Source organism: Trichophyton benhamiae (assembly GCF_000151125.1).
Source record: "Trichophyton benhamiae CBS 112371 chromosome Unknown contig00346.0, whole genome shotgun sequence".
NCBI lineage: Eukaryota > Fungi > Ascomycota > Eurotiomycetes > Onygenales > Arthrodermataceae > Trichophyton > Trichophyton benhamiae.
The window spans coordinates 38,567-62,449 of NW_003315064.1; the positions used below are offsets into that span (position 1 = coordinate 38,567).

At 49.1% G+C, this 23,883-nt stretch overlaps 5 protein-coding genes across 5 annotated transcripts; 2 read left to right on the plus strand and 3 right to left on the minus strand.

Annotated features, from left to right (window-relative positions):
* Positions 1-411: 411 nt before the first annotated feature.
* ARB_03821 (uncharacterized protein) lies at positions 412-1,638 on the plus strand (the record flags this gene model as incomplete). The annotated part of the gene is made up of 1 exon (XM_003009849.1): positions 412-1,638. One exon carries the CDS (start codon positions 412-414, stop codon positions 1,636-1,638), a length of 1,227 nt encoding a protein of 408 aa, XP_003009895.1.
* A 99-nt stretch (positions 1,639-1,737) lies between these two features.
* ARB_03822 (thiamine pyrophosphate enzyme, putative) lies at positions 1,738-3,511 on the minus strand (the record flags this gene model as incomplete). The annotated part of the gene is made up of 2 exons (XM_003009850.1): positions 1,738-3,357; positions 3,440-3,511. The coding sequence occupies 2 exons, from the start codon at positions 3,509-3,511 to the stop codon at positions 1,738-1,740; spliced, it is 1,692 nt and encodes a 563-aa protein (XP_003009896.1).
* Positions 3,512-4,945: 1,434 nt separating this feature from the next.
* ARB_03823 (uncharacterized protein) lies at positions 4,946-10,444 on the minus strand (the record flags this gene model as incomplete). The annotated part of the gene is made up of 4 exons (XM_003009851.1): positions 4,946-5,043; positions 5,096-6,375; positions 6,431-10,090; positions 10,146-10,444. The coding sequence occupies 4 exons, from the start codon at positions 10,442-10,444 to the stop codon at positions 4,946-4,948; spliced, it is 5,337 nt and encodes a 1,778-aa protein (XP_003009897.1).
* Positions 10,445-13,066: 2,622 nt separating this feature from the next.
* ARB_03824 (uncharacterized protein) lies at positions 13,067-19,089 on the plus strand (the record flags this gene model as incomplete). Its single annotated transcript, XM_003009852.1, has 4 exons — positions 13,067-13,158; positions 13,225-13,413; positions 13,475-18,714; positions 18,872-19,089. 4 exons carry the CDS (start codon positions 13,067-13,069, stop codon positions 19,087-19,089), a joined length of 5,739 nt encoding a protein of 1,912 aa, XP_003009898.1.
* Positions 19,090-20,267: 1,178 nt separating this feature from the next.
* On the minus strand, positions 20,268-23,833 carry ARB_03825 (uncharacterized protein; the record flags this gene model as incomplete). Its single annotated transcript, XM_003009853.1, has 7 exons — positions 20,268-21,107; positions 21,171-21,368; positions 21,440-21,810; positions 21,884-22,199; positions 22,253-22,714; positions 22,781-23,062; positions 23,117-23,833. 7 exons carry the CDS (start codon positions 23,831-23,833, stop codon positions 20,268-20,270), a joined length of 3,186 nt encoding a protein of 1,061 aa, XP_003009899.1.
* Positions 23,834-23,883: the final 50 nt, after the last annotated feature.

Here is a 23,883-nt window from a genome sequence, read left to right on the forward strand (position 1 = left end):
ACTAGAGGAGTTTGAGTGGTCTTTTTCTTTTTTTTTTATTATTTCCTTGTTTCTTTTGCTTTTTGTTGCTGTCAAACTGTTCGGTTGGATATATTTGCCTGCGCCGTCCCTGGAGGTTGATTTGCAGACCGTCACCACACATTAATAGATAGACTGTGTGGTACCTAAATAGCATTGGACAGCAGCCTCGAGATAGATATAGACTGTCTGTTCCGTAGATTATACAAATTTTGAACATACCAGATGGACTTCCCTGTAGTAGTCGACTATTCAGCAGTTGCAGTTGGCTGGCCAAGCTGGTTTTTTCTTGCTACTAAACAACGTCAACATCAAACATCAACATCGACGTCAAGTTAAGAGACAAAACACTCTCCAAGGTAAAAGAACGTATTTGATATATACCCTAGAACGATGCAGACCGAGCAGTCTACGGCCTCAGACCCGTTCCCGTGGGACATCGGCGTCTACGATGCTCACTGCCATCCAACGGACACGATGTCCGCCATCGAGGATATCAAAGACATGAAAGCAGCCGCCCTGACAATCATGGCAACGCGCGAGCAGGACCAGGAGCTCGTTTCCCAGGTAGCACTACAATATAAAGACTCCAGCAAGAGCAGTCATCAGGCTGGTGAGACGCGCGGTGACCGTATCATCCCTTGCTTCGGGTGGCATCCGTGGTTCTCGCACCAGATATTCGATGATACGAAGGATGCTCAGCCCAGGGACAGCGAATACCTGGCATCAATAAAGATAGAGCACTACAAGAGCGTATTAACACCTTCAATCGAGGATGAAGAGCTCTTAAATGAACTGCCTGTCCCATTCTCCCTGCTGGCATTGATATCAAACACCAAGGAGAGATTACAGAGACACCCGTACGCCCTCGTCGGCGAGATCGGACTAGACAAGTCCTTTCGAATACCAAAAGCATGGAGCTCAGGTACAGGTGATGGGGATGGAGATGAAAGCATGCCTTCGTCTGATCCCTCCATAACTCCCGGCACCAGAGGGGGAAGGGGGCTCTCTCCATACCGTGTCAGAATGGAACACCAGAGAGCCATACTCAAGGCTCAGCTACGGTTGGCAGGGGAGCTACAACGGCCTGTCTCCCTACATAGCGTCCAGGCACATGGAGCCACTATCGAAGTACTCCAGGAGCTCTGGGCCGGACATGAGAAAAAAGTCATATCCAATCGACAGCGCAAGAGAAGTTCAAGCGCACCCCGAGCCCATGAAGGTGAAGATATCTCTCCATCGACGTCAGATGAAGGGAGTCCGTCGAGGAAGTTGCAGAATAAACCCATGCCCTTCCCGCCTCGAGTATGCATGCATTCCTACTCAGGTCCGGTAGATCCGCTATCCCAGTTCTTCCATCCAAAGGTTCCCCTGGACGTATACTTTTCTTTCTCGGAAGTGATCAACTTCCCCAACGGCTCTAATGCAAAGTCTTCAAGTGTGATTAGTGCCCTGCCGGAGGATAGGATACTGATTGAAAGTGATGTACATTGTGCTGGCCAGCGGATGGATGATCTGCTGGAACAGATCGTTAGACAAGTGTGTGATGTACGTGGTTGGTCGTTGGAAAAGGGGACCCGAATACTTGCTGAAAACTGGAAAAGATTTGTATTCGGATAAAGACGATAACTAACAAGGCATCACTCATGTTTCCAAGCTGGAATTCTCGGGCTTTAGATAGCGAGTACGAATAGCAAGGTGGTTAACTATACGGCTAATTTAATTTTCAGTATAAGCCCCTTCTCTGCCGTTCAGCTGTGCTTCAAGTACAGCTGCTGTCCCGCCCATGACAGCTTTGATAGCCTCAGGGAGCTTCGTAGCCAGCTCTTCTACACTTCCAGCCCTACCGGCCCACAATTTCCCTCCTGCAGCGGCTTTAGCAATACCAGCGTAGTCCGGTGTGGGAGCAAAGGATATATTCAATTCTTCATTCGTCACTCGAGAGCCTTCTCCGTTGGGGTGGACTAGGTTAAGGCTGTTACGAGGTGCATTCCAGCCTCTGTTGTTCAACACAATGGTCAACACCGGTATTTCATATCGACGAGCAATCCAGTAGACAGAGCTGGGGACGCTAAACAGATAAGTGCCGTCGCCAACAATTTGGCAGACGAACTTTCCTTGACCCTTGCCGCCGTCCCGGTCGTCAGTAGCTAGTTTGATACCCAACGCGGCACCACCAGACCATCCTAGGCCACCGCCTCCACTATTAATCCAGGAGCCTGGCAAGGTGGCTCGCAAGTGTTCTGACACTATGCCAGCATTGGACACAGCTTCAACGCACCATATCGTATCTTTGGGACATGCCTGGCGGGCCTGTGATACCACATATGGTATGTTCAGGGGCGCATCAACTCCAGATGGTGTAGCTGCTATTTCTGCAAGTGACTGCATCCGGGCTTTGTGGATATTTTCCACCCGAGCGTGACGAGACTGGTATTCCGGCGACTTTAGAGTCTGCATGAATTCCGCTGTGCCTGAGATATGTCGGTATAGTTGTCCAAAGGCAATGGCTGAATCTGCCCGATAAGTTGCTTGAGAATGGATGTAGAACAGAGGCATCTGGTTCTTCAACGGATCCACGTCGATATGGTATATAGATGCATCAGGGGCGGGCCTCGACTGCGTAGGAATCCAGGGGACGTCGCAGTCGACCACTAGTATGACCTCGGCGGAAGCGACTGCGTCTTTGGCATCTCTCACGCCCACGTAAGAAACATGATCGGCTGGGAAGCACATTTCGCACTTGGCGGTATCAAGCACGCGAAGTCCCTTTATCAACTCTGCCAATTTCACTAGCTCAGTAATGCCTTTCTCATCGCGGCCGGTATACCCTACTATCACAAGCGGGTTTTTGGCATCAACCAGGCGTTTTGATAGGGTTTCCACTGCATCCTGGGGTAGAGCAGAGGACAGGATCGGAGTCCATTGCTTCTGGTCTAGGGCATATGGTTCAATTTCTTCCTCCAGCACCTCTCTTCCTGCAACCATGTAGACTGGACCTTTAGGTGCACTGGTAGCAAACTGAAGTGCCCTGTTCACCATCTGTTTGACATTTTTCCCAGTTTTCAATTCACCGCTGTATCGACAATACTGAGCCACTATCTGTTTCTGGTCAGGAACATCTTGCAGCCAGTGTATAAACTCCGATCTTGACCCCCGAAGTTCTCCTTCCTGGGTGAAAGGTGACAAGCCAGCAAAGATAAACACGGGCGTACGGCCGACAGAGGCATTGTGGACTGCAGGTCCTAGTCCTTGAGTGCCTACGTCAACATGGATTAGAACACACTGGGGAGTCCCGCTAACACGGGCATAGCCATCAGCCATTGACATTGCTACCATCTGTAATTTTACATCGTATCAGTTAGCGACGGCCATATGCAATTGAATTCCAGGTGGAAGCACTAGTTAGGCTGAGTCTCACCTCATGGGGACATGTAATGATCTTCGGGAATCGGTCTTTGCGTTCCCTCTGTCCCTTGACAATGGCCTCCATTATGGCAGGATGATCGGATCCAAGGTTTGCAAACACATATCGAACTCCGGCCTGGTAGATTCAAACATTAATAACACCGTCAAATTGAATGGGCAGATTTTTCCATGGTAATTTTGCATATATGGCGGGGTGATTTACATCCCACAACGCCTCGAGCATGGCATATGATGTTGTGTATGCCCTATTGAAGTCCGTCTGTAAGAAACATATTCCGTATCAATGGATATGGGTGTATATATATTCCTTACATCTCTGCCTTGTAAATGCACAAAACTGGCTGTAGGGGATATTAGCCGAAGAATGGCTCGTTAAATGGTATTCGAGCGGTTGAGTTATATATCGATGAAAATAAACGATTTAAGAGCCTTCAAGCCGCTCTTATATCAAATAACAGGTTAATCACGGACGCATTAATTGTGGCAGGTAGGTGAATTTTCCTAGAAAAATAGAGATAACGGTCAGTTAAATATATAACCCCGGCGAGGGAGATGATGTCCATACACGGAGTTAACTGGAGTTTGCGCAGATAACTAGTTTGTTGACTGAGCTGGATCACTCCACTTCCAAGAGAAAGCCGAGGGTAAGGCGGTTGATCACTGGTGAGGTACCTACGAGGCAACGACAGTCTCTTCGTATCCATACTTGATATCGAGGTTGCGTACATTTGGGATAAATAAACTCTGTAGGGCGTCTATACATCTGGGGTCATACGCCTTATGCTGCACGGCTTCTCCCCCGGACACCAGGGATCTGCAGGAAGGATCCGAGAAGAGCGGCGTCAAGAAGCTCTCGGAGGATCCAGCGAAGGAAGAGTAGGAAGGAAAGAAGACGCCAGACGAGCAGCTTTTGATATCTATGCGAGTCGAGAGAGGCAAAGCCATTCAATATCATCCAATAGACATGCCGGCAAGACAAATGATGCATTGAGCGCCGTGAAACCAACAAAGACGCAAAGAAAGAAAAAGTACATTCATGGCCAAATAGATTAGATAGTAGCTATAGTGTATTTGTTTTATTCTTGTTCGCTCGACAAAGAAGTACCGTTTCACTTGGTTGCTAGGATATTATAGGCAGGAGATTAGAGTGAATACCCATGTTACATGATTGAAAAACAAACCGTCACCCAAAAAAAGGAAAAAGATAAATCAGACAACGAATATACATCAAGAAAGACAAGAGGAGAGACAAGAGAGGGTGCAAAGGGGTTTTGAGGGGGTCGGAAGGGCAAAAACACATCTGAGATGGACATCCGGCTTCGTAAATACTGAGATCCGCGTATCAAGACTAGAGGGGCCGAAAATGTGATGCGAATAGAAGGGTGTGTCGTCGTATTAAATTGGTAAGTATTTGCAGCTACTCCCAGCCAGCAAGGATTAAAAGGAAATAAGTAGAAGGGGAAGGTTGGATGTGGGACAAGAGAGAAGCTCAATGCAATCACATGTTGGCGAGTTCATTATCAATTTGTCGGTCGAGGAAGGCCTTCTTTTCTCCGGACAAAGTTGTTTGTAGTCGTTGTTCAACAAGAACACGGACTAAGTAAACGTATTAGTACCAGTTTCCATCTGGGGAGTCATATATACATACCTTGTTTCTTCGTGACAGTGTCGAGGTCTACTTCTCCAAGGCATGCCTGGATAGCAGCTGTGATAGTCGCTTCGTCAGGGCCCTGTCCAGGAGGGTTCCTGAAGTCTACTAGTGTGCTAGCGGGCCGTGGCATGGAGCTTCGCATGCTATGGCGTTGGGATGGAGCAAAATTCTCGGAGCCCGGTACACCAAAACCACTGAGACGGCTGGCATTTGTTGGATTGTCTTGGTAATGGCTCAAGTTGCTAACCGACAGATGTTGCGATGCACGGTTACCCAGCTGAGGCTGGTCAGTGTAGTGAGTAAAGTGCGACATATGGGAATTCCTGTTTCCTGGAAGATTGCTGTAGGGGTTTGGAGAGTGGGGGAGGACATAGGGAGTTTGTTGGACACCCTGGGTAGGGAAACCAGTCAGGATTGTCGAAGCTGGCTTCACAGATGAGTACATTGATTGCATGTCATCCATCTCAACAGCAGCCTCATCATTGTAACCAGGGAAACCGGCCTTCTCTTGAGCGTTAGGATTGCCGCGACGGCCAGGGAGATTGTGGATAAGGGCGTAGGTGTCCCATCTCTGGAGAGGAATGCTCTTAGGGTCAAATGGTTCATCTTCAACAGCAATGACTTTCCTATCTCCTTTCTCTCCAATGACAATACGAGTGTTACCCCAGGTGAAGTTGTCTTGGTGCCAGAAGGAGTAGAGAGGCAGAATGAAACTGTAGAAGGGAAATGCCATCAAATAGATGATCATCCAACCGATGTGTTGCCATTGGCGTTTTATAATGAAGATGATGGCCTGCAGACCGTACACCGCAGCAATCAAAATAATAGAGAATAATGGGAATTGTCCTTTATGGGCTGCAACGAGGTAGATGAGGTATCCAAGGTAGACGGTCGTGGCAGGGAGGATCAGAGTTCCGAACAAGTCAATGAAAACGACGAATCTCATACTGAAGCAGCAGAAACCACAGAGGTCCTTGAGGAGCATAAGCTCAGCCAAGTTATGGATAGTAGAGTTAATCCAACGACGTCTCTGGGACATGAGAACTTGCCATGTTTCTGGAGCAGCTGTGCTGGCATATGCATCTGGAATGAACTTGTAAGACATGTGAGGGAAGTGTTTGGTCATCAGCGTTGTGAGGAATCGATCTTCTCCAAGGGACAACAAGTTCTTCTGATGCAGGGTATCCACACGGACATCAGCGTATTCGCTAATGACCTTTTCAGAAATGATCAATGGTCGGCCCTTGTCCTGGGTACGAAGTCGGTACATAGAGAAACTGGTATAAGGTTAGCACATTAACTTGATATGATTGCCAGCGGAAGAACGCTTACCATCCAGGAAGACAGGTAACGCTGCCAAAAAGAGACTCGAAAGATTTAGCCAAGTGATGAGAAATGTAGTACTCGTAGACTTGAATCATAGTCCACCAACTTCGCTCCTCATTCTGCAAACTGGTTTCACCACAGATACCTGCAATCTTCGCATCGTTTGCACAACTTGCAACCAAGCGGTTAAGAGAGTCTTCTCTGACACTTGTATCAGCATCAACCATGAGAAGGTATTCGTAAAGTTCAGGATCTACACCAATAACATTGTTGATCTGATGGAACATTTCCAGTTCAAGAGGTGACATATGGGCACGGTGATGTACGCGGTTAAGAAATCGAAGAAGCATGACCTGAGAATCACGTTTTCCACGGTTTCCAGGCTTGCTCTTGTTCTGTTCAGACTCCTTGCCAACTTTAACAACGACAATATAGGGAACCACGTTGCCTTCATACTCGTATAGTCCAGAATAGACCTTTCCGTAGTTGAGCTGGTCACTTCCTTCACCTACGGATTTGAATGGGAGGGCTGGAGGGTCAATCTTGGGGTCAACGCCGAGGATATCAAGAACAATCTTCGGAGTAGGTCTGTCGTTACCACCACCAACGATCATGCCGTCACAAACAACGAAAATGAGCTTTCGCTTGTTATCGTATTGTAGGGCAGTGAGAGAGTCAATGGCTTTGCGGAGCTGGTCCTCGCCCTCAGTGTAGGCGGGAACTTGGCAGATAACGAATTTATCTTGCATGGCAGGTCGCCGCTTGGTACCCAGTTGCAAAGCAGCCAAGAATTTAATGAGAATGACGGCACAGAGGATAACGGTAAAGGCCAAGAGGATGTAGTTGTTCGCCTGGCATCGTGGAGTGTCACGGAAGTCAGTCTTGCCAACATAGAACTGGTTGGTCAAACAGTTCATACTGTTCTTGAAATCGGTGGTATCACCCCATAGGCTGGTGATATCAGTTCCGGCTTCTTTCTTGAACAGGTCCGTGACGACAGATGGCAAGAAATCATAGCCAGGATAACCGTCCATCTTATCAATGCTGTTGAAATAATCAGTCAAGTCGTATACCTTCTCATTGATGATGACCCATTTCCGGTCAAACTGTTTTGCCTGCTCTGTGACGTTCTTCCTCGACCAAACGAGATCACCTTTGTAATATTCCTTGATCGCAGGCTGGAAGACGCGTGGGTACCAGTCATCCTCATGGGTCTTTACAGTTGGATCAGTGACAACAGTCTTTCCAGATTTGTGAATGGCAATGCTGTTCTGAATAGTATCAGTATTGTTGGGAATGAGTTGGATTTCCGGTTTGATACCGAAACCAGGGCAGGCAAGCGGCAGGGGAACAGGGAAATAGGCATCCATATTCTGGCCAGCGAAGGGCTGCATAGACTCCCTGTCTGTTGGGTATTTTCGACCTTGGGTATGGGGAGTTTTGGCGAATTTGCTGATATCATAGACATGTCCTCGAATACTGACAAAGAAGTCGTCTTCTCCTTGATGGTAAGAGACTTCTCTGCTGTCCCAGACTTTATCTTTGCCAGGGCAAATCAGGTTTCCGAATTCAACGATGTAGAAGACAATGATACAGTTCAGAAGGACAATCAAAGCAACAAGAACAACCTTTTCTCTCCAGGCCATACGGACATCTGGTCTCTTCATACGTCCAACATAACGGAGGAGAGGGGATGGAATCCAAAACGTAAGAGCCCATACAAAACCGATCCACACCCGACGACCGAAGGTGATGGATTCATGTTCAATGCTCTTTGGTTCCGCAAATTCAGGGTCAACCTGACCGACATATCGACCAAGGGCCTCATCATAGTAAGTGTCATCATATTTGATATCGTCTCCCTTGGATCCGAGACCATAATCTCCAATGTTTCTGGAGGCTCGGTTCATGGTGGGTGCTACTGATTGGGCAATGCCTGGGCTGGTGGCTACCGTACCAGCAATTGTTCCGGGACCTTGCCTGTTGACAAGTTGCTCATGGCTGCCTTGGATGCTCATGCCATCAGCAGTGAAAAAGCCGCTCTGGTTCATGCCGGGATTCATGCCCTGTGGGCTAGGTGTGTAACCAGGGTCGAAGTTGCTGGTCATTCCTGGGTTGAATGGATTGGAAGCAGCCTGCTGTTGAGGAATAAGGTCAAGCATAGATTCAGCTTCCCACCAGGCACTTTCTCTCATCCAGATACGCTCCTTTCCAACGACGACATCACCGTTGCTCCAGCCTCGCTCGAGGACCCAGTTCTCAACGCCGTCTTTTCCTTCCTGGCAGCCAAGAGGTGCATATCTGACGACAAATTCTTCAACATCAAAATCTGCGGTGAAATCTAGACGCTTGTTTCGGCGGTTTGCCATTTCGGGAAGCCTCCACGCACGAAGCTGGCGGGAGACGGTTCCAGCAGACCAGGCAGAGGTGGCAGATGGGAGTGACGCAAGGGCGGCTGGAAGATCATCTGTCGGGTGGATAGAGAGATGATACCAAACCCTGCTGCTCCCAAGGGTGTTAACTAGATCGAAGCGCTTGGTTTGGCCATATCTGACACCTTGCCCTGGAACAGGGTACAGAAGCTGACGTATGAAACAGCCAGGCTCAACTTCGACTCCAATTTTCTCCAAGACTCCGTCGACCTTGTCATTGAAGTAGTCCCTCTCCCGAGCGGCAGCGTTATCAGTCATTCCCAGGTGTACTCCTACCTCTGCCTTGGCGGCATTCATTTCGCTAAGAACTGAATGGCCTGGGCTGATGACTTCAACACCATCCTCCTTGATCTCAGCATTGATGCCGACGGTGTCATCGAATGCACCTCTCAGGGCAATTGCCTTTCCAAGTGCGGGGTCCGGGATTTCCACGACGGTAAGACCAACTGTATCAGCGGACTCGTCCTGGCGTCCTCCGTCACTAGAGCCGTTTTCATGGACGGAGACGATTTCGTTATGGATGGCCTCGTTTGCCTTGGCTATGATCCAATCGAGCAAGGCATCATAAATGCCGGACATCAAGGCTTCCCGCTCATCTGTGTTGAAATTCTTAAGCAGGATGAGGGGATCAATGTTCAAGAGGCCTCCGACGTCCTCACAAACATCCTCGATCTCCTCCTGGTCAACCAATAAGCCCATTGCATTTCCTAATTTAAGCAAGGCAGCCAAGACAGAGAGGAGATTCCTCTGAGCAGCACCCTTGATTCCAATCGCCTTCAAGCAGTTGCGGAAGTCCTCTGCGGCGGCAGCATCGTCTGCTGTGGGGAGATATGATGGTGGATCGAATGTACCAGACTTTTTAAGCAGAGCAAAAGCAGAAGGGTCCGTGATACCAAGGAACTCTCGTTCAGCTGGGGTAGAAGATGAGGTGATGAGGTAGTAGAAGACATCGAATGCCCGATAGCCAGCTTCAGCAGGGACGTTGAAGAGGCCATGGGAAGTGTTGATTCCGGAATTAGACACTGAGAGCTGTACTTCAGTGACACGACCGGTCAAGGTGAAGGTGTAGGAGACTGCAAAAGCGGAGTACTGAAGGGCTGTGGGGTTGTATGGGGTAACTTGTGAGACGAACGGACGGATGGCAGATATGGCGGTGTACGCAATTTCGGGGGTAGAGAGAGGTAGAGATCCTAACATGGGAAAGAGTAGAGAAGGAGAAGACTGGTGCGAGGTGCTATCATTTCGTCAGCTGCACGTAAACGTAAAAACCGATATCTAGAGAAATATACCATAGAACGATGCATCCATCTTCGGCTCTTCGTCGAGCATGCTCCCACGCCCTCCTGGCCAGGCTCGGGTCCAGCGTCCCGCCAACCTCCCCGTTAGGCCCGGGAGTTGTGGTGGTGAGCCATGTGTTGACGACCAGGCTGGTGCCGGCTTCGAGCTGGTATCCCTGCGCCGAGGCATATGAAGTATGGAGGGCATTCAACAGCGTCGTCGTCGAAACCTGGGTAGTCTGCTGGGCAGTCGATCGAGGGTCCTGCGAGACCGACGAGAGGGCCGAGTAGATGGACATTCGGTTCGCCATGGCTGCAGAACCCGCGGTGGTCGAGTCAATGGATGTTGGTATATCCTAATCGAGACAGCAGCGCCGGTCTCCTGACGCCCCTAGACCTGTGACATCCAAACGAGAGATAGATATATATTTCGGTCGGTACAGCTGTGAAAACGCTCTGCCGGCCTCGGTCTGAGAGCACGAAATGGACGTGTCTACGATATCGATATTCCTTGTGTCTCCTTTCTGGCTGCTGGCGAGTTTCGTCCCGGCAGCGAGCTTGTTGACTATCAATCACCGCGAGCCGGACGAGACAGCCTAAGAAAACGGCAGCAAAGCAAAGAAAACAAACAGCAGCGAGCGAACGACGAAGAAACGACAGCGAGATAGAGCGAGAGCGAGAGAAGAGGAGGAGCTCAAGGTCGAGGAAGGGAGAAAAATCAATGGCCAGCGTGAAGTGAAAGTGAAGAACGACGAAGAAGAAAAGTCGCAGTTGTTGTTTCACCTTCTCTTTTTCCTGGACCGCGGTACGGCTGGCGTACGATACGTAATATTACGTGACGGGACGGGACGGGGCCTCCCCTTCATTACATAACCCTTTTTTTTTTTTTGGCTTTGAGGATTCCATATTTTTTTACTGCTATTTTATTAATCAATATTCTTATTGTGCCAGCGCTGAAGCGACGTGAGGAATCCATGCAGCATGTGAGGATGTGGCGAGTCGTAGTGGTGGTTGCTGATGTTGCTGGGCGACGGGCTGTGTTCTCTGCAGGAGGTTGGTTCACAACAGCACTCTCTTGTGCGAGGGTTCTTGTCTTCTCGATGCAGTGCAGCAAGCGACGACGGCACAGAGATCGTACAGAGGTCGTGCTAGGGCCATTTCGATCGATGTCGATGCTGGTGCTGCTGCCGCTGGTGATGACGATGATGATGTACAGATTGTGCCGCTAGCTACCAGCCAGAGACCGCAGATTATCTGATGCTCGAGATCAGCAAGCAAAATAATTAACTAGTTCGCATAGTCGTGGAGAGCCAGCGGTGGCAATTGGCGCCGTGCCGTGGTGTAGGGTGGAAAATAAGAGCTGGGGAAAGGGGAAGGGTGCTGGGAAGGAGGGAGGAGGATTCGCAGCTTGTGATGTCTCAAATATAGACAGCTCAAACAATGTCTCATGCCTGACTCGCTCTCGGTTCCTCTCTCTTTTGGCTGCACGTCCGCTGGCCAACCCGGCACACCCGTCTTTGAAGGGTCAGCCCTGCCATCGACAGCGGCTCTCAAACTGCTCAGCCGTCTCGAATGCTGGGGGAAGAGCCCACCAGCCCGTCCATCCCCATCTCGATGCACCCCCTTTCATCAAAGTGCCGGCCCTGGGAGGCTGGCGGAAGAACGTAAGCCCGCCGAGGATCGTGCCGCTACTTGTCTCGATCCACGAATCGACATCGAGGGATGTTCGAGCCTAATTGGCTACCTTGTGGAGTCGAGCCAGGACGTGGGGGACGAAGCTCCCAGGTCCGCCGTCCCAGTAAAATATTTTGAGCCCTGATGGGTCGCTCGCGAGGAAGAGACAGCAGCCAGCGAAGGAGGCTGATGCTGCTCTTCCTTTCTGGCAACAGGACCCAGTGTTAGCCTTCTGTCAGTCCACCTGCCACGCGAGGGTTCTGCACCTTACCTCTTTAAGGGGAGCCCAGCTGTCGCCCATCCTGTGGCTCCTCCCGATCGTCTCCTGTTCCTGATCCTGTCCGCTGTCGTCTGTCCCCGTCCCTTTGCCCTGGCTTCGTTCACCCTTTCGTTCTGCACGAAGTCCAGCAGAGGCGAAGTCGCGGAAGAAGCAAAGAGCGGCTGCTCGGGCCAGAAGGTTGTTGCAGTAACTTATTTTTAGCCTTTTTCGAGGCGATGCTAGCGTAACTTTGGTAACTTTTGGGCTCCTTTCCCCCTAGCGTACCGCTGTACTGTCATTACAGATACCGCATGTTTCACTTGCAGGTTCACGTCTTTCCTTTTGGGCGTCTCTGCAAGCAAAAAAAAAAAAAACTTCGCCTGTCAGACGCTTCGACTTCGACTTCGACTTCGACTTCTGACTCTCCGCCGTCCCTTCGCTCGCTTTCATCTGCGTTGTTGACAGGAGAAGAAGGACTCTCGCTTCTGCTGGCGTGCTGTGTCGTGATCCTCTTTTTTTTTTCTCTTTCTTTCTATATTATCTAGTTGTGTTTTTGTTTCACTCGTTAACTATTTTTCCCGCTTGCGTTGGCTGCTCTGCTTGACTACGCAACGCCGGTTTCACTGCTCCCCGTCGTTTGCTGTAACACCACCACCACCGCTGCCATCGCGACCTCAGCAAGGCCGCCGTCTGTCGTCCGTCGCTCGCTCTGCTCGCCATTGATCTCTGCTCTGGCCTGCTTGACCAGCTGCGTTCCCTTCGTTTCGATCCTCGTTGCTGGGCCGTCTGGTGGGTGTGGTGAGAAACGAGCAGTATAGCCAAGGTACATGTCGACCAGACAACCACCGCTATACCACGACGACCACGACGACTGAACGACATCCACGGCCACTCTCACTGCTCGATTCTATTCCAAACTACCCCCAGAAGATCACCTCCTCTTGCTCTCTAGGCCGCTGAGCCAGTGACCCTCCAGCGGGGAGGCCAGATAGGACGAGCCATGGCTACACCAACCCATGCTCAGTCTTCCCTTCCTGCCCTACCGGCACATCTTCAGAATGATACTCACCTGGCTGCTCATCTGGCCAGCAGGTAAGCGTATTCACTGTTCCCCGCGTCTTCTTCTGTTGGCGAAATAATAGTCTGACTGATGTTTAGGTTCCATGTCTCCCTGCCAACCGCCCGTCTCTCCTCCCAGGCATTGATATGTCTAAATACATACACCTCATCCACCAAGGGGCCGGATGGCGGCAAGGAAGGTAGTGCCATGGGAGAGGCCGAAGATCTCGCCAGACGTGCCTGGACGAGACTCGGCTCTCGTGGTGAGAACCAGGCCATCGTCTTCTTGTAGGTTTTGACTTTTCCATCCATAGTTTGTTAAACATAATTTGCTAACCCGTAAAAATAGGGGAGAGTCTGGATCTGGAAAAACTACTATTCGTTCACACCTTCTTTCCTCCATTCTGTCATTCTCATCGACCCCTCTATCGACAAAACTCTCTCTAGCTGCATTTGTGTTTGACACCCTCACTACTACCAAGTCCGTCACCACTCCTACTGCCTCCAAGGCCGGTCTTTACTTCGAACTGCAATACGATGGATCATCCACCGTCAACCCTACCCTCATTGGTGGAAAAGTCCTCGACCATCGACTCGAGAGAAGCCGTATTGCATCTGTCCCTACGGGAGAACGTTCGTTCCATGTTCTCTACTATCTTTTGGCTGGTACCAGCGCTGCTGAGAGATCGCACCTGGGATTGGAAAGTCCCACGACGGTCAGAGGCGGCGCCGGTAACCGCACCTCTGCCAGTGAAATGCACAAGAGATGGCGCTATCTCGGCCACCCAACCCAGATGAAGGTCGGAATCAATGACTCGGAAGGCTTCCAGCATTTCAAGACTGCTCTCCGCAAACTGGAGTTTCCTCGCAGTGATATTGCGGAAATCTGCCAGATTCTTGCTTGTATCCTTCATCTTGGACAGCTAGAATTCGCTAGTGGCCAGTCTACTAGAACTGCCCCCGAAGAGAGTGGTGGCTATTCCCATGAGGGTGGTGAGACTGTCACCATCGTCAAAAATAAAGATACCCTGGCCATCGTAGCCGCATTCCTGGGACTGAGCACCGACGACCTGGAACTTAGTCTCGGAAACAAAACAAAGACTATTCACCGCGAGAGAGTTACCGTTATGCTGGATCCTGCAGGGGCTCGAGCCAACGCTGACGAATTCGCGCGCACACTTTATGCCCTCCTGGTTGCCTATGTGATTGAAAATATCAACCAGAGGGTCTGCGCCGCTGAGAGCGCTGTTGCCAACACTATTTCTATTGTTGACTTCCCTGGATTTGCCCAGACCTCTGCCACTGGCTCAACCCTAGACCAGCTCTTGAACAATGCTGCTACCGAGTCTTTGTATCAGTACTGTCTGCAGAACTTCTTCGAGCGCCAGGCCAACATGCTTGAGACTGAAGAAGTCAGCGTTCCCGCCACAAGTTACTTTGACAACTCTGATGCTGTCAGAGGCCTCCTTAAGCACGGAAACGGTCTCTTGTCCATCCTTGACGACCAGACTAAGCGAGGACGGACTGATATGCAAATGTTGGAAAGTATGAGAAAGAGGTTTGACAACAAGAACCCTGCCATCTCTGTTAGCAGCTCAACCGCTATCTTGCCTGGCAGTAACTTCCCCACTCAGAACACTGCTGCTTCTTTCACCATCAGACATTTTGCCGGAGAAGTCGAGTACCCGGTCAAGGGCCTTATCGAGGAGAATGGAGATCTCATCTCGGGAGACTTGCTCAACCTTATCAATAACACCAGAAGTGGCTTCGTCCGCGATCTGTTCGGTCAAGAAGCCCTCCAGACCATTCACCATCCAAAGGAGAGGTCCGCCATCATGCAGGCACAGGTCAGCTCAAAGCCATTGCGAATGCCCAGCATGGCCCGCCGCAAGACGAGCAGAGTGTCCAAGTTTGCCCCTAATGCTCCGAATTCAGAGAATGACGATACAGATGATGCCAGCAGTGGTAGACGGGGTGCATCGGGAAATCATAATAAGAAGACAGGAGATGTCGGTCTCAAGCAAGGAGCTGCTGCTCAATTCCTTGCCTCTCTTGACAACATTAACAAATCTCTCTCTGCCACAAACGTCAATCCGTACATCGTCTTCTGCCTCAAGCCCAATGATAGACGAATTGCCAATCAGTTCGACAGCAAATGTGTACGTACCCAAGTGCAGATGTTTGGCATTGCAGAAATCAGTCAACGTCTACGGAATGCCGATTTCTCCGTCTTCCTGCCCTTCGCCGAGTTTTTGGGTCTCGCTGAAGAGGAGTCTGTCATTGTTGGAAGTGACAAGGAGAAGTCTCAGCTTGTCATCGATGAGAAGCGTTGGCCTAATAACGAGGCCCGTGTTGGTAGTACCGGCGTGTTCTTGAGTGAACGATGCTGGGCCGAGGTTGCAAAGGTTGGGGAGAGAGTTGTGCCTGCATTCAATGGAAGTGGCACAGACGACGGCAGTGGAATGGGTAATAACGGATATAGCGACTCCAAGGTCCGGCTTCTTACCCCAGCAGACAGCACTCCTGGTGCTTACATCTATGGCGACGAAACCAAGGGAGGGTACTTCAACAGCCGGGATGTTGATGCCCGTTCAGATGCTGGTGCATCCGCGTTCCACTCAGGCGATATGTTCAAGAACTTGGAAACTCGTGAGCAGATGGCTGAAAAGGGAAATGAGAAAAAAATGGTTGAAGTGGAAGATGTTATTGTTTCGGGCAGCCGTAAACGATGGCTGTTCCTCGTCTACCTTCTTACTTGGTTTATCCCTGATTTCCTGATCAAAATCGTCGGTCGCATGAAACGAAAGGATATACGTATTGCCTGGCGTGAAAAACTCGCTATCAACATGCTTATCTGGTTCACTTGCGGCTTCGCCATCTTCTTCGTTATTTTCTTCCCTGGCCTCATCTGTCCCCCACAACACGTCTATTCCGCAGCCGAATTAACTACCCACAACGGTGATCCCGGTAAAGATGCATTCATTGCCATCCGTGGTGAGGTCTTCGATCTTGGAGAATATGCTAAATCCCACTATCCCAGCATTGTTCCCCGAAAGGATTTGCTTAAGTACGCTGGTACCGATGCAAGTGACCTGTTCCCGGTCCAGGTTTCTGCTCTCTGTGATGGTGTAGATGGGAAAATTGACGATGCTGTTCAACTTGACTACACTCCAATAAACCGTACCGGTTCAGCCTCCGTCATCAGCAAGTCTGACACCAACGCTCAATATCATGACTTCCGTGCTTTCCTTGAGGATTCCAGACCATGGTGGTATTTCAAACAGATGAAAATGCTCCGTCAAACTTACGCCAAAGGCCATATTGGTTTCACACAAAAACACCTAAACGAAATGGCTGATCAATCGCAATACATTGCGTTAATCAACAACCGTGTATACGACGTCACTACCTACATTACCGGTGGCCGAATAGTCAAATCCAAAGAGGGACAGGCTACTCCAAAGGATGTCAACGTTGACTTCATGCATCCCGATGTCATTAGCCTTTTCCAACGCTACCCAGGACAAGATATTACCAAACGCTTCGAGGAGCTTAATATCGGTAGCGCAATGCGTAGGAATATGAAAATTTGTCTCGACAACCTATACCTTGCAGGCGAACTCGACATTCGTACCTCTCCCAGATGCTTATTCTCCCAGTATTTCATTCTTGCTATCTCAGTCCTCTTGGCCACCATCATTGGATTCAAGTTCTTGGCCGCTCTGCAATTTGGAAAGAAGAATATTCCCGAGAATATTGACAAATTTATCATTTGCCAAGTTCCTGCATATACCGAAGATGAAGAATCTCTGCGCCGTGCCATCGACTCAATGGCTCGCATGAAGTACGATGATAAACGCAAGCTTCTCCTTGTCGTTTGCGATGGTATGATTATTGGACAAGGAAATGACCGTCCAACTCCTCGAATTGTTCTCGACATCTTTGGTGTTCCAGAAAATATTGATCCAGAGCCTCTCAGCTTTGAAAGTTTGGGAGAAGGAATGAGACAGCACAACATGGGTAAAGTCTACTCTGGTCTTTATGAGGTGCAGGGCCATATTGTTCCGTTCCTGGTTGTTGTCAAGGTTGGAAAGCCGTCTGAGGTATCGAAACCTGGTAACCGTGGAAAGCGAGACTCGCAGATGGTTGTTATGCGCTTCTTAAACCGTGTTCACTATAATGCTCCCCTTAGCCCTCTCGAGCTCGAGATGCACCACCAGATCCGTAACATCATTGGAGTCAACCCGACATTCTACGAGTTTATCCTGCAAGTCGATGCCGATACTACAGTCGCTCCTGATTCAGCAACTCGAATGGTGGCAGCATTCCTTCATGATACACGTGTCATTGCCCTCTGCGGAGAGACAGGTTTGAACAACGCCAAATCCTCAATGATTACCATGATTCAGGTCTACGAATACTACATCTCTCATAACCTTACGAAAGCTTTCGAGAGTTTGTTCGGTTCCGTCACCTGTTTGCCCGGTTGTTTCACCATGTATCGAATCAGAGCCGCTGATACTGGAAAGCCTCTTTTCGTCAGCAAGGAAGTCGTTGATGCCTATGGTGAAATTCGTGTCGATACCCTGCATATGAAGAACTTGCTTCACCTGGGTGAGGATCGTTACCTGACCACCCTCCTCCTCAAGCACCATTCCAAGTACAAGACCAAGTTCACTTTCAACGCGCACGCCTGGACCATTGCACCTGATACTTGGGCCGTCTTCATGTCTCAGCGTCGTAGATGGATCAATTCCACAGTACACAACCTGATTGAACTGATTCCACTCCAGCAGCTCTGCGGTTTCTGCTGTTTTAGTATGCGATTTATCGTGTTTATTGACCTTCTCAGTACTATCATCCAGCCAGTTGCCGTTGCATATATCGTCTATCTTATCGTTCTTGTTGCCCTAAACAGTGGAACTGTCCCATGGACAGCCCTTGTCCTACTCGCAGCTATCTACGGTCTTCAGGGCATCATCTTCATCGTCCGCAGGAAGTGGGAGATGGTTGGATGGATGATAATTTACGTTCTCGCCATGCCTGTGTTCTCCATGGGTCTCCCTCTATATGCTTTCTGGCACATGGACGATTTCAGTTGGGGTAACACCCGTATCGTCACTGGTGAGAAGGGACGTAAGATCGTCATATCTGATGAAGGCAAATTCGACCCAGCTTCCATCCCCAAGAAGAAGTGGGAAGAATATCAAGCTGAACTATGGGAGGCTCAAACCCACGCTGGTGCTGATGACCGATCTGAAGTCTCCGGCTACTCGTATGCCACTAAGACTCACTACGCTCCTGCTACTGAGTACGGATATTCCGCTTCCCGGCCCGTATCTCAAATAGACCTCAGCAACCGCTACAGCTCCCGTCTTTCGATGTCTGCCACAGAGCTACTTGGCCGAGGCTCAGATGTTGAGATGGCTGATCTTTCTGCCCTACCAAACGATGACTCCCTCCTCGCTGAGATCAGAGATATCCTCCGTACCGCAGACTTGATGACCGTGACGAAAAAGAGTGTGAAGCTTGAGTTAGAACGTAGGTTCAACGTCAACCTAGATGCCAAACGGGCGTACATTAATTCAGGTATGTTATCCACATTCTACCTAAAATTCTTAACCCAATTTTGGCTTCCATATTCTAACTTTTGATTCCAATAGCCACCGAAGCAGTTCTTTCGGGCCAACTTTAAAAATGCAAATTAAATTCAAATATTTCAACCGAAAAGTGAGAATCGGAACAGGTGGTATTTTCTCTGCTCCATCTTTACGAGCACAATGTTGGCTTCATCTTGCAGATTTCAGACTTCTAAACCTGTCTTATTTATTTCCCCTCTCCGACTTCATACGATATTTACTCCTAATAAACTTTTGTGCCGTACATCATTTCTATTCCCCTCTTGTTGTGTTTCTATTCTCTTTTTATCTATCTAGTGGTTCTGCCTTGTGTCTTGGTTTATGACAACATTCAGCTGGCCTTGGTCTTATTGTGTGTCTAATTATATGTGTTTTCCTTCTTTCTTGTTATCTAGCTATCAATTGTTGTGTGAAGCGCATGTTCATTATTATACGAGAGACCAGGAGCGGAGAGAAGTAATTAGATAATGTTCGTTGATTTTGGGTATATAGCTACGCCTATTGATAATTGATGCCTGAGTTTCGACTTTATACAATACCCATGTATTTTCTATGTATCCTCGGGCTGTCATGGCTAGCCGCTCGCTTGTTAGAGTGTAGAGTGACCTCGGTGTGTTAATAGCCAGTATTATTAAAAGCGGCTGCTGGTTTTGTAGGCCTTTGTAATACACCACGATGCTTCTAGGAAGACCAACCGACTTTAAACCAAATGAGCGAGGGGCAGAAAGAAAGTTTAAGAAAACTGTCGACTGAATTATCATTTCCTCTATGCTATGCGAGAATTTATATTGCTAAAATGGCAGTACCAAGCCATGTTGTAGGTACAGGTCCGTTATACATTTATAGACTTTCAACATTTAAAGAATGAGAAGCCTAGTGAGTACACAGAAGGTAATGATAATTCAGCCTTGTTTTATTTTTTTTTCTCCCCTTTTCTTAAGTTCGTTAGACTTGTATAGAGGGGTCCCTTGTTTATACTTGTGTAAAGCAGACAGCTGTGGTGTGTGGTATCATGTCATATAGATGATTTGCAGAAAAGAGAAAGGAAACACAAGAGGTATAAAAGCTGGAGAAAGAGAACAAAAGTATAAGAAGAGAAACCCTTCGAAGAAACATGAAACGTGAACACCGAGAGGAAGCTATAAAGGTTTGGTATAAGTAAGCGAGAGCGGGGTGGGGGTATCCGATGAAACAAGGCAGAGAACAAGAAAGATGAGACATGGTATAATAAATGGAAACAGGAGTAGCTCCTACCAAAAAAGCAACTTCAGAAAAGAGGAATTCTCCCCACGATGTTAAGCAAGAAAGGAACAGTTGGATCGACCAAGAGTTCGATGAAAATATAGTGTCAGTGACTTTTCGAAAGAAGGGGAAAATGAAACTCATTCAACGGTGTTCTTTTTTGGTATCATTGATGACTGGGTTGGGTATAAATAGTTTTTCGACCTTATTTTCCGTCGTTTCATGATATAAGAGATGCGGGTTTGTGGAAGAGTTGGCTGCTTAGCGAGGGGGACCGATAGGAGCAGAGTAGGAGTTGGAAGTGCTGGGTCGTCCGCTGTCGAAGGAAGCTCGTAAGTCGTGCCTGGGAGTCATGTCACCTCCAGACACTGATCCGGAGCCCCCGGTTCCGAAGGGGAACTTATTGTCAAACCGAGTGGGCCAGCCGTTACCTGATGGAGTGAGCAGGTCTTCCTTTGCTAGATTGACGCCAGAGTCATTCCAAGGGTTACGGTAACCACTGTCTCGAGATTCCATGGAGACAAGAGAGGCTTTTGAGGCGTTGCTGGAGGCGTGCTTGAACAGCGAACCTGGCGACGAAGATTGATTCTTTCGGCCAATGAGTGATGAGAAGGATGCGATAGAGCCCGGTTTTCGAAGACGTCCAAAGATGGAACCGCGGTCGGCAGAGTCATCAGTAGCAAAGCTGGCGCGGATAGGTGAGTCTGCAACAAGCGGAGGGGGAGCATGATGAAGAAGCTTGGAATCGAAAAATGGAAGCGAGTCCTCGAAAGAATCAGACTTAGGCCGGGGGATGCTGCCCTTGACAGTCGTGGCGTCTAGACCGTGGGGAACAAGGCGAGAAATAAGGAAATCAACAGCGTCTTTGATGCCGCCAGCATTGTTACGAGTGAAGTTCATGTCAAGTGTATCTTCAGATAGAGGCTCTGCATTCTCTGGGTCAACAATGGCTTGACGGGTTGCTGTTCCCAGGGAAAGCTCGATTTCATATTGTTCTCGCAGATTTCGGCATATGACTTCCGAAAACTCGGGCGTAAGGAAGAACGCTCGAAGTTCATCGGAGACACCGAACACCATAGAATGGCTTTCCGGGACCATTCCCTATAGAGTTAAGTTAGCAATGATTGGAAGAAAACGCCGAGATAGAAGAGTGCAGCAACATACCAAGAACGCATCAACAGCCTGTGGTACTTGATATTCTGGGCCAGAGATAGTGACTAGATCACTGGCCGTTTCTGTGCTTGGGAAGTCAATCTTGCAATTCCACTTCTTCTCTAGCTCATCAATATCCTTGATCCTTGCAACCAGATTACGATGGTAAAGACGGTTGACGACGACGGTCTCCGAGACGAACTCGGCATCCTAGGACTCGTTCAAAGTGGACATGAGCAAAATCATCCCTGAGTTGTTGTGTCTATATGAGGACGACTCACGACTTTCTCAACCATGTCCATAATTTCCTGTTTGACTAGTTCGAGATTCTGTGCGTTCCTTGCTGGGGTACGACAGATAACGTTCTCGACTCGGCCATCGTCGTCATCTTTTCCGGCGCCGCCTCTGTCCATAGCATTGGAAAATTTGACGAAGACAGAATATTTCTTCATGACACGCTGAATATGCTGGCCACCGATACCGATGATACGTTTGTGGTATTGGTCTGGAACATGGAAGGAAATAGATGCTGGCATCTCTTGCTCAACAAGGTGGAGACCCTGTTTAACGGCTTCATAGTCATTGGCACAAACATCGATATAAAAGTTGTACTCGTTGAAGCCGTCAAAAATAATTTGGACGTTTCCTACAACTATAGAACGTTAGTACGGAGGATCAGATGATTTACAAACACATATTTTGCCAATATAGGATAAGCTACTTACTTTGGCTCATGATTTTGTTAATCTTGCCATTCTTCTTACCGCTCACGAACTCCTTGTGTTCATTGGCGAGCTCAATCTTAACTTTCATCTGGTGCGGGGACCTTTTGACGAAGGGAATTTGATGAATGACCATCATAGCAGCCTTGACAGAGTCGTCTGAGCCGTGGATGTGGAATGTTAAGTTGTCGAAAGTGACGTCCGCACCAGAATTCGCACAGATATCAGAAAGCATTGTTCTGACGTCTGCTGGGGACGGAGTTCGCATTTGTGGATTGTCTGCCATGAGCCACCATGTAGCACCATAAAATTGACCAGCCTAGAACTGTTAGTGGTACTCCATGCCAGCTGATATGGAGACAAATAACTTACGACATTCATGAGCTCACGGATAGTACGCTCGACATGCAAAACATCTGTTCCCTGGACCCTAATGGAGCTAGTCCCGCTACCTAGCTGGGGAAGTAGAACAAAACACCCATTTGCTTCCATGACCTTCTGGATCTTGTCCAAGCGCTCAAGGATGATGCTGTCAACCTTTTCGGGGTGGATGATGGCTTCTTTGACATATATCTTGAGAACAGCAACTAGATCGCGGAGCTTTTGTTTAACGAGGTTGATATCCTCTTGGCTGTTTCCAGTGATATATACTTCGTCCTCGCAGCGTCTCGTTGCACCCGGGGGCATGTAGCCGTATACACGGGGGAACGGGGGAGGGAAATAGATAGCAGTATTTGTGGTGGCTTCAATCATTTTGATGTTCTTGCGTGTACGGCCACAGACAAGGAAATGAGTACTCAATTCTAGTCTTACAGCATCAACGCGCCGTTTGAGCTAGATATTTAAGTCAGAAAAGAATGGGCATTGCAACAAAGAGGAAACAGAGGGAGTGCAACGTACTATCTGATCGATCATGATCAATACTCTTGACTTTGCATGTTCAGCACTCTCTGCGTCACTGTAGATGGCAATCCTGAAACGTCGGTTCAGCCCACCATCAGCAGAGTAGCCATAAGAGGAACTGAGGGCATTGTCAGCATCAACAATCTTGGGGCTAAGCAGGAAGATATCCGCTCCGGTGTAGCCCGCCAATATATCGATATGTTCGAGCACAATCTTGCGGATCGAATCGGTCTCCTTCTGCAAGAGGAGGTCGACGTCGACGTCAATGGTCAAACTCCGCTAGAGCAACGGTCAGTATTCTGCATGGATCAAGAGTGAAACGGGACCACATACCAGGACGATTGGCGTTTCCCGATATATCCTGGCCTTCATCTGCTGTACCATTTCTGCTTCTCCTGAGATGCAGACGTTGGTGACGAGCCCATGATGACGTCTCTGCATGGGAGAGGCCATCTTGGGCTCGGACGAGGTGACGGTAGCCTCGATCCGGCCGCCACTGCTCTCACTCATCTGACGGCACAACTTACGCAGTGAGTCAACATGCTGCGTGTGGACTGGCAGACGGTGGGTAGGGGTCCCCTCTGGAGTACCCTCCGGAAATGTCCATCGTTGGAAGGCGTTTGGAGACGAGTGCAGAATATCTGCAGGATCTGGGCCAGGCAAATTCGAGGAAAATGGTATATTAAAGGATATATTAATCAGCTGCGGTTCAACGGAAGGAGCAGCAGACACAACCGTTCCGGCGGGGGTGCTGGCACCACTGGTAGGATTTGGAGAGGCCGATTGTGATGGCTGATGATGTGGCGGGAGCTGCTGCGATTGCTGCTGCTGTTGTTGTTGCTGCTGCTGCTGCTGAAGTGGGAGCTGCTGATGCTGCTGGGAGGGGTGCTGCTGGTGGTGCGGCTGCTGTGGAGGTGGCTGGCCCGGTCCCTGGGGACGGCGATACTGCGAGTTGGGAGCATCCTGCTGAGGCCGTGACATGCCAAAGTTGGGCGTCATGCGTTCCCAGCCATGGCGAGCCTGGCCGGTGAAGTTGGAGATCTTATGCATCGTCTAGGGCGCCAGGGTGGAAGGGAGGTCGCGAGTCCTAACCAGAGGCA